Source organism: Pundamilia nyererei, unplaced genomic scaffold (genome assembly GCF_000239375.1).
Source record: "Pundamilia nyererei isolate P.nyererei 1_Seehausen unplaced genomic scaffold, PunNye1.0 scaffold00090, whole genome shotgun sequence".
Lineage (NCBI taxonomy): Eukaryota > Metazoa > Chordata > Actinopteri > Cichliformes > Cichlidae > Pundamilia > Pundamilia nyererei.
The window spans coordinates 781,700-795,109 of NW_005187491.1; the positions used below are offsets into that span (position 1 = coordinate 781,700).

The following is a 13,410-nucleotide window of genomic DNA, read 5'->3' on the forward strand; positions in this document are numbered from 1 at the left end:
GGAAGCATTAACTCATTAGGGAATACACATTTTTGCCATTTGTGACTGGTGGTTGGCAAATGGTTGCTGACAGGTCTCTAGGCCGATGTTAAAGAAGCAGTGGTTGGCTCAACAAAACCTAAGAACCCTATTAGACATAGTCAGCATAACAACAACAACAGTTACTACCTTTCCTTCTTAATCCAGGATTTCTTCATCAGGGTTATAAAAGGGCACATTTGTTTTATTGTTCAGAAAATGGATTATACTCAGTTTGCCAAGTACATTTCAAATGTCCACAGGCAGCAACTTGTAAATTTGTAAATTTGCCAAGTACATTTCAAATGTCCACAGGCAGCAACTTGTAAATTTGTAAATTCTAACCCTAACCCATGTTTATTGTATCACTAAGTGCTCTTTCGTTGCTGCCATTTATTTCTAACACCAGGGGAAATGGCTGATATATAGAAATAACATTTTTTTTATTCAAGCCGAAGTGAAAGTCTTTTTTTTTATGGTTGTTATCTGTGACAAATAAAGATGGCTGCTTTGATTTTTAAGCAGTATCACAAGTGTGGAACATACCAGCCAGCAAATCAGGAGCTTGCATAAAAATATACTTATTTGTTCAGCATTCCTATTTGAATATATGGATATTGATCTAGCAAAGTTTGGCTCAACAGATTTGGAAATAAAAAATATCCCTACAACTGAGAATCTGTATTGCTCTTGATAATGTCATCAGGAAAAGAACTAGTGATTTGTACAGCTGATTTCAGTAGGAAACTCTAAGAATAGAAATAAATATGCAGCATTATGCATCTTTAAATATGCAGTTACCATGGTAATCTAACCAGGTCAGAAGAGGTCCTCTTAACGACACTTAAAAGTTTGGCTTTGGTCTCTACACACACAACTAACTCATTCATCTTGTCGGAGTTTACGCTCCTCAGATTTGTCTTTTTGAGTGGAACATTAATACTTTTGAAGAGTGAGTCCTAGAATTAGGGGGAAAAGATCTAGAACTGGATTTATCCTTTAATTAAAAAGCTTTATGCTCCACTACAAAGGCCAAAACAAAGGAAGGAATTAAAGCAAGCAAAAAAATAAATAAATTACAATTTATTTGAAACAACAAAGTTTGTAGCAGCTCTCCAAGGCATATTTTGTTGCTATGAGTATAGTATTTTGCTAGCTAGATTTGTTATGGCAAGACCAAGCATGATAAAATCAAGCTAAGCCACAAGCTTTGGAAAAAAAACTAGATAGACTAGAATTGAAATGATATAGACGCTGAGAAGAACAAAGCTGCTTGGCACTCAGGAGTCATTGTGGATGACTTAACACGAGGCTGCCTTCCACTGAAAAAAGACACCCCTACCCTCCACCTACAAACACGCACACACACACAGACACACACACACACCCTCCCTCAGTGAGTCCTTCAAAGCCAGATTGTGGTCTTTAGTGTAAATAACATGTGCTGGGTTTGATGCAGACAGAATTAATGACAACACTCAGTCCAAATAACAGAGGGCTCATTTCCGTCTGGCCTGCTGTCCTTATGGAGATGAAGACACCTCATTGGCACGAACAACACATTTGTCTCTGTGTGTGCGTGTGTCTGCATTGTCTCCCACAAACATCATTAATAATTATTATTCGTAGAATTAAACTTCTGTTTTAGTATGAGTGCTGCTTTGTTTCTGTTCTGGTCAGATCAAATTGACAGATTTATATTTTAAACCCTGTTTTCCCTCCAGGCTGTAACAGTGTAAATTATTTAGGTAAGGTTAATGAACAACCACAAATTCTCAGAATAGCTTTTTGATGGTCTTGACATACTTTTCATAACTACCTTTCTGTGTGAACTTATACATCTGCCTTTTCAAGCTTCTGTTTTTGTGTTGCAATTTTCATTTATTTGTATTTGTCATCAAATTGCTTCCACTTGAGCACTTTTCTCGTGTTATTCAGCGTGTGTGTGTGTGTATTCCTGTGTGCACATACACTGGAAACCAACGAACCAAGTGAATCTTTCTGCTCCAGCAGTGACGCCACTCAGTGATTTAAAGAGGCAAACAGGGCCGACCGTCTCGCTGCACGGAAAGTGAAAATTACTATCCTGCTTTTGAAGACCGTTTACATTGTTGCTGTACAGGTACTCCTCTCTGTTCCTGCTCCGTGACTAAGTGCTGAGTCACAAGCCCCTGATGTGAAAGCAGGCAGTCCGCCTCCAGCAACCTCTGTTGTGGTGTTCGGAGGGTGCCTGCTTCGAAGAATACAGGTTTATTGCCTCCGAGATATCTTGTAATGGCTGAGTGAGAAGAGGGGGAGGTGATGACTACACAGACAATTACAAAACTTGGGAATGCTGGAAACAGTTGTGCGTAATCTTGCCACAGGCAACAGGTGAATTGCTTGTTGAACTCGGGAAGAATGTTTTGCAGCATTTACAGTAATAAGTTTCCAGTATTTCTAATCTGCTGTTACTGCCAAGCCTTTTGGAGCAGAAATTGTGCAGCGATTGAAACAAAAAACAACCCTAACCCTACGAAACAGTAAAATACCCCTGGTTTTTTCACTTTTAGGGGTGGGACTCAATTAAAAAATCTAATAAATTAGATACTTTGTAATTAATTAATCTTGATTAATCGCAAAAGAAAATTTGCCCCAAAGCGCAAATGGGGTTTTTTTTGTCTGTTTTTTTAAATTTTAAAGGATTTTATTGGGCATAACTAATAGACATGGACATAAATATTGTAAACTCAAGCACTTTTAATCTATGGGGGAAAATGCATTGAAACTGCATTTCAATGCAAAACAGAGGAAAAAAAAATATCCCTGGCCAAAATTGTGCAGACTTCAAAATAAAGTGTTATTTTAAGAACTTTAAGTACATTTTCAAAATGGTATTGTCTTTAAATAATAATAATAAAATGTTTAACATAAAGTTCAGTTTTTCTTCTTAAAAAAATAAGGCAGAAACTTATAAGTTTATTTATACAGCTTCACCTTTAAACTCTGAATAACCTTAGCTAACATTATTTTGTACATTAGGCTAAAACAGTGTGAACATTAAACATTTTGGTGCAAAAAATAACAAATCTGTTGGACTCACAATTTACTGTCCATCTCTTTCAGCCAGTTACTTTGGCTACGTTCACTGCAGGTCTTAATGTTCAATTCCGATTTTTTGATCAAATACGATTTTTTTTGTCTGCTTGTTCACACTACAAATTAAATACGACAGCAAACATGCGCAAAAGAAGACGTCACACACAACACACTCTGTTTAGACCCAGAGCAAACAATATTGTTTGACTGATGGCCCTTAACCCTTTAAAACTGGTCAGAGCGGGCACGCTCCGTTTTGCATAACTATTTTTAAATCCCGGTAGCACTGCAACCATGTGAGCTAGCGCAATAATTTTTTTTGCATATGAAACCGGAGGAGTTGTACTTACATCTTATGCCATCAGCTTGTCCTAGGTCACAGTTTCCTTCCACATACAGCTTTGCAAAAACTGCATAAAAAGCACTTGCAGCAACAAAAACATAATACTCCAGAAACACGCTTTGCCAATCTGATCAGCTGTTCATAACACTTCCTACGTCCATCAGCGTGAACTATCGCATGTCCGCCATGACCTGCCCGAAACCGGAAGTGACGTCATTTTCGCGGAAATGTAGTTTTTTACCATCAAGGCCTCATGAGCCTATACTGGTGTTTTTAAAAGTTATCTTTGACTTTATGACTTTCTGTGTCGTTTCTGGGATGCTTAGGACTCATATTGCACTGCTGGAAATAGTTTATTTTGATGCATATGCTGCTTTTTTGCAAATTTGCAGTATAATATTTATTTTCGTTTTTCCTGCAGTGTGTAGAAATTGGTGTATTTCAAAAATAAAACTATGAAGAAACTCAAAATAAATTTCCTGTGGTGGGAAACTATTTTGTGCAACTTTTTTGTATTTACAGTTTTGAGGGATAAGCCTCTTAAATTTCTCTAACTAGAAATATATGTTAAAAAACAAAAACGATTTTCAATTTTTTTGTAGTTTATTGCACTTTTTTGCAATTTATGTAATTACTACGCACTTTATGCATGCTTAATATTAGAATTTAGGCTGTAATGGTTGTATTGATCTATAGCAACTTGAAAAGCTCCCAAAAATGGCTCTACAGCATGTAAAAATATAATATAAGCTGTGGCGGACTTGGTTCTATGGTAGGTCTTAAAGGGTTAATATAAAGACTTCGGACTTTACGTTTCCCAAGTTATTTTGTTTTTTACATAATAATGTAAATAACCTAATAATTATCCTTATTGCTGTTTTAGAGGAGCGGTGCTTCAAAGGATAGTCGCAGAATCCTGTCAGAATCTGCAGATTATACAGTATAAATAAAATGTTCACGTTTTTCCAACGTTGTCTTCCCAACAGTTTCACTGACATCTACGCTGGATGGCCAGGAAGCGTTCGCGATGTCTTATTGGGTGCTTCTCCGGAGCTGATAATTGGCGTCTGTCTTGTGTCGGTGACGTAAAAGACGGATTTAATGCGACATGACTATTCTAAGACATCGGATATGTATCGGATTCAGTACCACATACAAAAGTGACCCAGATCGGATTTGAAAATATCGGATTTGTGTCGTTCACACTGTCATACCATGATCTGATATGGGTTGCATAGGGTCAAAAAAATCGGATTTGATGCGCTTTCGCCTGCAGTGTGAACGTAGCCTTAGACAAACTAGCCTGTTCACATTTTCAGAGCTCAAGTTCGCATTTTTGTTACTATGTGACCTGCAAGTCTCTCACATGGGGCAGAAGTGGCAGGACTAATCAAATAGTTTCAGGCCAGGACAGAAAGCTGTGGGTGGGTCCCTGCTCGTCTGGACTACCACTGTAGTCTGTCTTGCTGATGGTTACACAGGGCTTCCTCATCTGAATCTGTAGCGCATTTTCTAACCCCCTATGTTCTACCACTGACAGTCCAGACCAATCCATTTTGCGAGAGAATTTGCAACTTTGTCCGATGTTGACTTATTAATTTCCTCTTGTTTCTGGTCCTGAAGCCAGCCATTTCCTCAAGTTTGGTCTGCTGACACTTTTTGTTGGTACTCAAACTGCTAGCATAATCGGTATACCATGAAATCATGCATTGACAAAAGTTTTCCTTTGTAATGCAAAGTGCATTTAGATGCTTTACTTTTTTCAAACTAATTAATCGAAAATAGCACGTTAAACCCCCACCCCTAGTTATTTTGTATATATCGCTTGGTGTTAGGGTATTCTCTGTCTGGGATAACTTTGGATTCCAGTTCCCATTTAAGTCATGGAAAAGGCAGCACTAGCTAGCTATGGTAGAATGACCTGCTAGCAAGACTACTAGTTGCCATAACTACCTATTTTTCAACATGACTTTTTATAGCTGTGAGCACAAAAGCAATAACGTTGGTTTAAAAAAAAAAAGGTAATTTATAGCCCTTGTTACTCTAGCCTCATGCACAGACTAAGGTACTAGCAAAATTTATATTAACTGATATGTTTGATTTTTTTTTCAGAAGTAACCATAGTTGATGTATTATGTTATCTTCTAGATTATTAAATAAATGCAAACTGCTGTTTGTAGTTGTTGTTTTTCAGTGCTTAAATGTTGGTGATGCCACAGAGACCAAAGTAAAACAGTGTATCAAAAGTCCACTTCTGTCAAACGTGTCAGTGTCGTGTGATAGTTTTTCCTCCGTAGGTGTCCATGTCAAGCTCTGAGGAAAATGAAGTTGGAACTTTAATATACCAATGGATGGTCTCAGAGTTCAGTGGTAATCCTTTGCCTCACCCCACTCAGTCTGTAGAAACACATATGGATTGACAGTGCTTTAGGCGTCATCCATTGTTTTGCCTTCAATTAGGTGGATTGAATCTCCTCCATCAATTAGCCGACGTCTTGAGTTCCACTGTTCTTTTCACTCAGCGAGAGCGGTTCATCTCTTTTCACCTGAATCCCAGTGACACCTCGCCCTCTTTTTGTTGTCATGGGCTGCTGTAGCAGCTAAGGTGTCATGCCAGCTAAAAAGAAAAGTGTCTTCATCCAAACAGTATCACGCTTCTCTCCCAAGGGATCAATAGCACCTTCTTTGTACGCCAACTGGCTCAATAATTCATGATGCCAATTTAAAAATGCAATGAAGTAGCTGTCACTTAGCACACTCTCTCTGCTCTGGCCCTTGGAGATGATCCCGCACGAAAGGCCATGCTTCCTGTCAGTGACTCAGTTTTTCTGTGTAACTTGAGCATAGGCTTCGCACCTCTACTGCAAGCTTCTTCTTGCTGGTTCACGCCTGGCTCTGTGGTGCGTAGTTACCACTCGGTTATTCGATCCCTGTCCTTGCTGGTTTCCTTTTTACGGCTCCATGATTAGCCCTATAGTGTGTCAGACTCTCCGTTTGACACCTCAGGTTGGGTATCTGCCTGTACTAGGTTTTTCTTTGTGAGGACACATTTCTTCCATTGTCTTACAATGCTCAGCAGGTAGAGAAAGGCCCAAAATTCCCCAGTGGAATTTAATTGTAATAAAATGATTGCATAGTTTTATGCAATACAATGCATACAATTAAAAAGATGCTATTTTGTGATGTACACACATTTTAAAACTGACTTTATGACTACAGCTGTTTTCATTATTTAATAATTGGATAATTGGGGATAGGCAATAATCTAATTAATTTCAAAATTTAAGTGAAAAGGAGATATAATCTTTGCAGATGATTTTTTTTTTTCATTGTCCTAGTCAATTATTCGCTTTATTATAATACTTGATACAAAAGCGAGCATACATGGGAGTGCTTTTCCTTTTGATGATTTACAGATTAGGACAACATGTAGCAAATACAGCATTCATGCTTTGTTGCAAACGGGTGTGGTGCACAAGTTTGCTTCTCTTGATTTCAGTAATTGGTTAATTTTCAGTCAAACATACAACCATTTAAAATAAAAATTTATGGTGTAATGTTTCGCTTCATCAATCAAATGGCACACAAAAGTCACAAAGAGTTGCTGACATCTGGATTGAGTCCAGAGGACATGGGTCACTGTAACAAGAACTAATGAATTTTTAACTTGATTCTGAAGCGATAGGGAGAAAAACCCTTACGAAGAACATAGATGCTTACGTACTAGAATCACATTTAATACACTTCAGGGGTATTCTAGGGGTGTCACAATATTTTTATGGTGTTATGAATAAATCATTGTGCAGCTGTGCTTTTTGTATGCCTTTTTACAGATATTGCAAGTGCATGGAAGTGGTATATCACTTTTAGGCACACAGATATTTTGCCCTAGATATTTATTATTATTATTCACTAATAATGATTTAAAAAGTGAAAATACTTTTTTTGGCACTTTATATAGTTGGGTGGAAACCAACATTTCCCTTTTAGTGCTTGGCAGTAGTGGAGTCGAAAAAATCTTTCAACAGGAAGAAACCACAAAGAGTGGGTTTCTACCTAGACTGGTGTAGAGGAGAGAAAAATGTTTTTATATTTTGAAGTGTGGTTTTAAGTTAGGTGATTTCTACAGTTTAAAGTTTTTATCCTAACAGGTAAAACGATGCTATTTGTAAATGTATTCTTATTTGTGTTTATTTTATTTGCTGTTAACATCACATATTGGGGTGGCTGTAGCTCAGAGGAATGAGCAGGTCATCCTGAGCAGGTTTGATCCCAGGCTGCTCCAGTCTGTAAGCCCATGTATTCTTGGACAAGATACTGAACCCTAAGTTGCTCTCTGATCCAATTATTCATGTATGAATACTAGATAGCATTTAGGTGTAGAAAAAATGCTCGTATGGGTGGGTGAGGCATGTTGTATAAAGCGGTGTGGTGTGAGTCTACATAAGAGCCAGCCCATCTACCATTTTAAAACCAATCGTGCATTTTTCATCACTGAAGAGAAAGTTTTGTTTTCATTGGCTCACTATTTTTGAAAGTAGTGACATTCATTTGTGACAAAGGGCATGCCAATATGGCAGGAAAGACTCTCTTGAATCAAAGTCCATTATCGGCTTCTGACACTGTCTACTGCGTTTTTTTTGTGCTGCCTCCTGGTAATTTCCCACACATCTCACTCAGGGAATGTGGTGGCTGGTTGAGCAATCTGCAGCATCTGAAGACCTGTGATGAACACTCTCAGGGATATTTGCTACATACGTCACATTTGTTCACTGCCCTATAAATAGTTGCTTAGTTTACATGTTGGGCTTTTAGCGGTCACTGTTACCCAGAACTGTCTTACTGAGACAGTAAAGCTCTTATCGTAGAAGGAATGTACAAAATGTGGGTAAACGGGAAACAAGGAACGGCGAAGATAAATAATAATTAGCGAGTTTTCTTCAGTTTTCTGCTTTTCATTATTTGGTTTTTGATCAAATATTTGTTCAGTTTATTTGTTATTCACTATGCAGCAGCACTTTTGTGGAACAGCGAGAAAGAACCCAGTTTACTGAGAAAACCACCTTCTCCATAACCTCAAACCATCTCTTGGAGAAGAGTATTCCTATCATGAAACAATAAAAGATGTCATTTAATTCTATGGTTCACTGAACTATTCTCTGCTTCTGAGAACCTGAGGATGAGCCAGATGAGCTTTTAGTTTTGGTAGAAGCTGATTTTTCTGCCAAGTACATACTAAAGCACTCTTTAATGATTTCCAGGCTTGTTCAAATTGGTAAAACATGTCAGCATCACTTGTAACATATGTTGAAATGCAGTAGATTGCTAAATCACATTCTAAGCAGTCAAGCTCATCAAAGCAACACATTCTCAGCTGAGCTCAGAACACTGTTTATTCACAGCATTTGCGTGCTTAGTGTTTTGGACTTCTTCCTCCATCTTAACCTTGTGAACTCTTTCTCGCCTTAAAATTTCCTCTGGTGTTTTCTCACGTTAAAATGGCCCACTTACGGGATATTTTGTCTGCATTTCCCAGGAATTTTTCAAATTAATATCACATGTCTGATGAGTAAAATATTGAAATTTTATTAGTTTTCCTTAGCATGGAAGTTGGAATGAATATCAATATTTAATGTCTGACTTGAAGTTATGAACTAGCAATGACCTAACGTCTGAGCCTCTGGTTAATTCATCTAGTGTTCACTAAAGCCTCGTCAGAAATGGTCTCATTGGAACGGTAGCCTTCAATAAGCTATTTTTATGGAGGTGAAAAGGCTGAAGTATGCCAAAGTATACAAGAACTAGATTGGAAATCAGTGGCAGCAGGTATTATGAATGGGAGAATATGAAATTTTCATCAGTTCAGCATTGAGTGCCTACACTCACTGTTGTCCAAACACAACACCAGTGCAGTAAAAGTGTACCAGGGTAGAACAAAAAACAACTGAACACTCAGTCATGGATTGGCCTCTCCAGAGGCATTACTGAACAGAACAGAAGGCAGCCAACATCCAAAGAAGAGCAATGAATGTCCCTCAAGAAGCCCAGAGAACTATTACCGAAAACTTTGATGTTAAACTCAAATTTCATGTTTGATATACTATAGTTATGATTCTATACTTTCCTCTACTCTCATTACTTACAGGCAATGAGCGATAGGCCATTCATCCAGAAGCTGTTTCGACCAGTTTCACCTGAAGGCAATGCATACACCCTTGGTGACCTGCTAAAGGAAATGTACCCAGCTGCTATAACAAATGATGGTAAGTGGTACACACAGGCAAGTTCGAAGTGAGGGAGTGGGTGAAATGTTGTGTCTTCACTTTTTTTTTTTTTTTTTTTTTTGTAGTCAGCAGCGGAGTCACATTTGCATCTCCTTAATAACAGATAATGGCAATGCCATCAGGAATAATACAAGCATAACATCACTAACATAAACACACAAGACTGTAATGCCGACATCGCCACCAGTTAACACAAGAAGTAACAGAATGTGTTATCTTTGGTTTTCTTATCAAATGTGGGTCATGCTATATTCCAGAAGTGAGAGGAGAAAAGAAAGGATCCCTTCTTCTTCTTCTTCTTTTTTTTTATGCTGCTACATGAGACATGTCTGAGATTCATTCTCAGAGATAATAAGGTAATATAACCATGAGATGGTCTCGGTGAAGAAAAACGGTGGTAGTTGCCAGAAAATGTGAATAGATATGGGGATGGGTAGATAAAGAGTTGTGAGTCATTAAGGCTATATTCACACTGCAGGTCTTAATGCTCAATTCCAATTTTTTGATCAAATCTGATTTTTTTTGTGTGTGTGGTTCTTCACACTACAAAATAAAATGTGACAGCAAACACGCTCTAGTGTGAACGGTTCACGGCCCTCAAAGCAGCCTGCATGCGCAAAAGAAGACACACAACGCGCTCTGCTTACGGAAGTAAAAGTGGCGGCTACAGAGCTAGTAGGTGTTGTTGCAGCCGTCTAACAATTTTTGCACAGTCGAAACCGACAGAATTTTGACAAATTAATTAGAGAAAGAAGAACACTGAGAAAAAAGAGAGTGCGTGTTTTAACAATGGGCTTGTTTGGAGCAGGCGCTGCTACCAGAGGTATATATGGACACAGAGTCATTTAGCTTGAATAGAATTGTCTCCCCATATGCCTTGCTCCGTCACCGGTTTCCGCTGCCATGCTTTCTCGTTTGTCTTCTCCGGCACTGATAATTGGCGTCTGTCTTGTGTCAGTGACGTAAAAGACGGATTTATTGCGACATGACCATTCAAACAGCAGTCGCTTTCTAAAACGTCAGATATGTATCGGATTCAGTGACCCCGCTCGGATTTCAAAACATCGGATTTGGACTGTTCAAACTGTCATACCATGATTGGATATGGGTCGAATAGGGTCAAAAAGTCGGATTTGATACGCTTTCACATGCAGTGTGAACGTAGCCTAAGAGACAAAGTCATGTGACATAAAGTCTTGAGGTGAGCTGTAATCTTAATAAAAGAAGGGGGGGGGGGATGTTTGGTACAAATGACAACACCTGTTTCTCACTATCAACTACACTAAAAATACACTAAAAATGTATGATTTTTGCAGTGGGTTTTCAGTAAAATAATTTATTTTTATTTTATGTTTTTTAAAAAGAACATATTCTGCCATTTAACAATAACTTTTCACAGGAAAGTGTGCAATGAGCTAACGGAAACTTTTCTCTTCTTGTACACATTTAAGAGTCATGCTGAAAGACGTCTTTCATTTCCCACAGCAGAATTTCTTCATCTCTAGAAAAAACTGAAATGTATTGTTGAAATTAGACTTCTTTTTTATATTAGAATATACCAGGGATTCAGTGTGTCGTTGAACCTCTTAACACTGACAGAAAGGGTCATTTTCACTGGTCTAGTCCACTTGAGATCAAAGTGGGCTATATTTGGGCCACGATGTAAAATGAGTTTGAATGCCTGTGTTGCCTGTGTTACAGTTTTAAGAATAAGGAGAGAAATGGATCAATATGCTGAGATTTACTTACTTTATGTCCAGGTTTTGGGGCAGTAATCTGAGATGTCTGCTAAGGCCACAATATGATATTTTGAGCTCTGGAACCTAAAGATAATGGCTATGTTCTGTAAAGTGACCACTTGGGGAAAAAGTTACAAACAACATGTTTATCCTTTTTTTTAATTCTTATTATTATTATTATTATTATTTTTAAATAAAGTGAACTGAAAGAGCAATGCCAGTTGCATATACATAAAATGACACCTAGTGTGGTATAAAGGCTTTGTTCACCTGTGGCATACACAGTTTACTTGCAGCTGTGATGGAGGCATGGAAATAATGAAAGAAGAGATAAGAGGAGAGGAGGAGAAAGAGAGCAGCAGCAGTCTAAACAGGCAGTGTCTGCGCAGGAGGAGAGAGGAAGTAGATAAGGACACAATAGTGTGTTAGGACAGAGGACCCACAGGAAACTCACCTGCATGAAAGAGACAAAACCATTAACAGCCCCCCTTCTCCCTCTGTCTGCCTAACTGTCTATTTAACATTCACTCTCTTTCTGTCTCGCCCTGATTGTTTACATTTAGGGCTTTCCGCAAGGATATAGAGCAGCCATTGAAGAAAACTAGCCAGCTAGGGACGTGTAGGTCCCCCAAAATAAAAACATGACTATAAAAGTAAAAATCTGGCCAATATGTTCACATGCACCTATTACTTTTTGTTAAGTTCTCTCTTTCTCTTATATTTAAAATAACTAAACTACGGACAACAAGCGACTGTTTTTACTTTGTTGTTAGCAACAATGACAGTAAACCCAGCGCTTGCCGTCCACTTATTTTCTACATAAACCTTTCACAATAAAGCTGAAGATCCTGTTGAGGTTTTCCAAAATAAACTGAAATGATGACAAACAGAAGGACCAGTCAAAACAAATCAAGGACCTTATTTCTAAACGAGGGGCTACCTCTGACATGGACATGGTTTGGTTCTGAAAAGTGGGACATGGACAGAAAAGAGCCGTCAGGTGCTCAAAATAAACCTTAGACTCAAATGTTAGAACAGGCTTTTTCCAGCAGCATGCCGTGTAATAAATACTGACAAAGAAAATGGCGGCTGTTACAACTTACATCTAAAAATGTAGTTTCATGTAGGGCTGTGCGATATGACCAAAATCTCATATCCTGATATAAGACATCTATCGTCCCAATAACGATATAAATCACAAAAATTTAACATTTTCTGTAAATTCAGTGAATCTTGGGCAGCTCGACTTGTGTGAAGTGTTTCCAGCTGGGCGTCATGTAGCTGGAGTCGAGTGTTTTAACCAATGCATGAACCTATACATTTTTAGACATAAGTTGTAACGGCCGCCGTTTTCTTTGTGAGTATTTATTACACGGCGTGCTGTGGGGAAAAGCCTGTTCTAACGTTTGAGTCTAAGGTTTATTTTTTAGCACCTGACGGCTCTTTTTTTTCTTCTCATCGGTAAATACTCTGCATACTCTTTCACGTGATTCAGTTTATTTTGAAAAGTCTCAACAGGATCTTGAGCTTTATTGTGAAAGGTTTATGTGGAAAATAAACAAGCGGACATGCGATGGTTTTACTGTCGTTGTTGCTAACGACAACGCATAAAAACAGGCGCTTGTCCGCCTGTAGTGTGGTTATATTAAATATAAGAGAAAGAGAGAACTTTAACAAATTAATATAGCCACTGCAGTGACCATCAAAACCATGAAAAAATATTGCCGTAAACAGTTTATTTTGCGACACCACGAAACAAAAGATAGTTTTAAATGAAACGATGAAAAACGACATTTTTATATTGTCATCCGATATACATCGTTATATCGAACAGCCCTAGTTTCATGCATCGGTCAAAACACTCGACTCCAGGTAGACGACGCCCAGCTGCAAACACTTCACTCAAGTTGAGTTGCCTGAGATTCACAGAATTTACAGAAAATGTAAA

At 38.2% G+C, this 13,410-nt stretch overlaps 1 protein-coding gene across 4 annotated transcripts in view; it reads left to right on the forward strand.

The window, feature by feature from the left end:
* The window catches only part of atg5 (ATG5 autophagy related 5 homolog (S. cerevisiae)), a 48,067-nt gene that overhangs the window by 15,653 nt on the left and 19,004 nt on the right, over window positions 1-13,410 (forward strand). For all 4 annotated transcript variants that reach the window (XM_005739187.1, XM_005739190.1, XM_005739188.1 and 1 more), the window contains exon 7: window positions 9,585-9,702. In XM_005739187.1, the coding sequence (XP_005739244.1) occupies window positions 9,585-9,702 (118 nt within the window). The remainder of the gene's footprint in view (window positions 1-9,584; window positions 9,703-13,410) is intronic.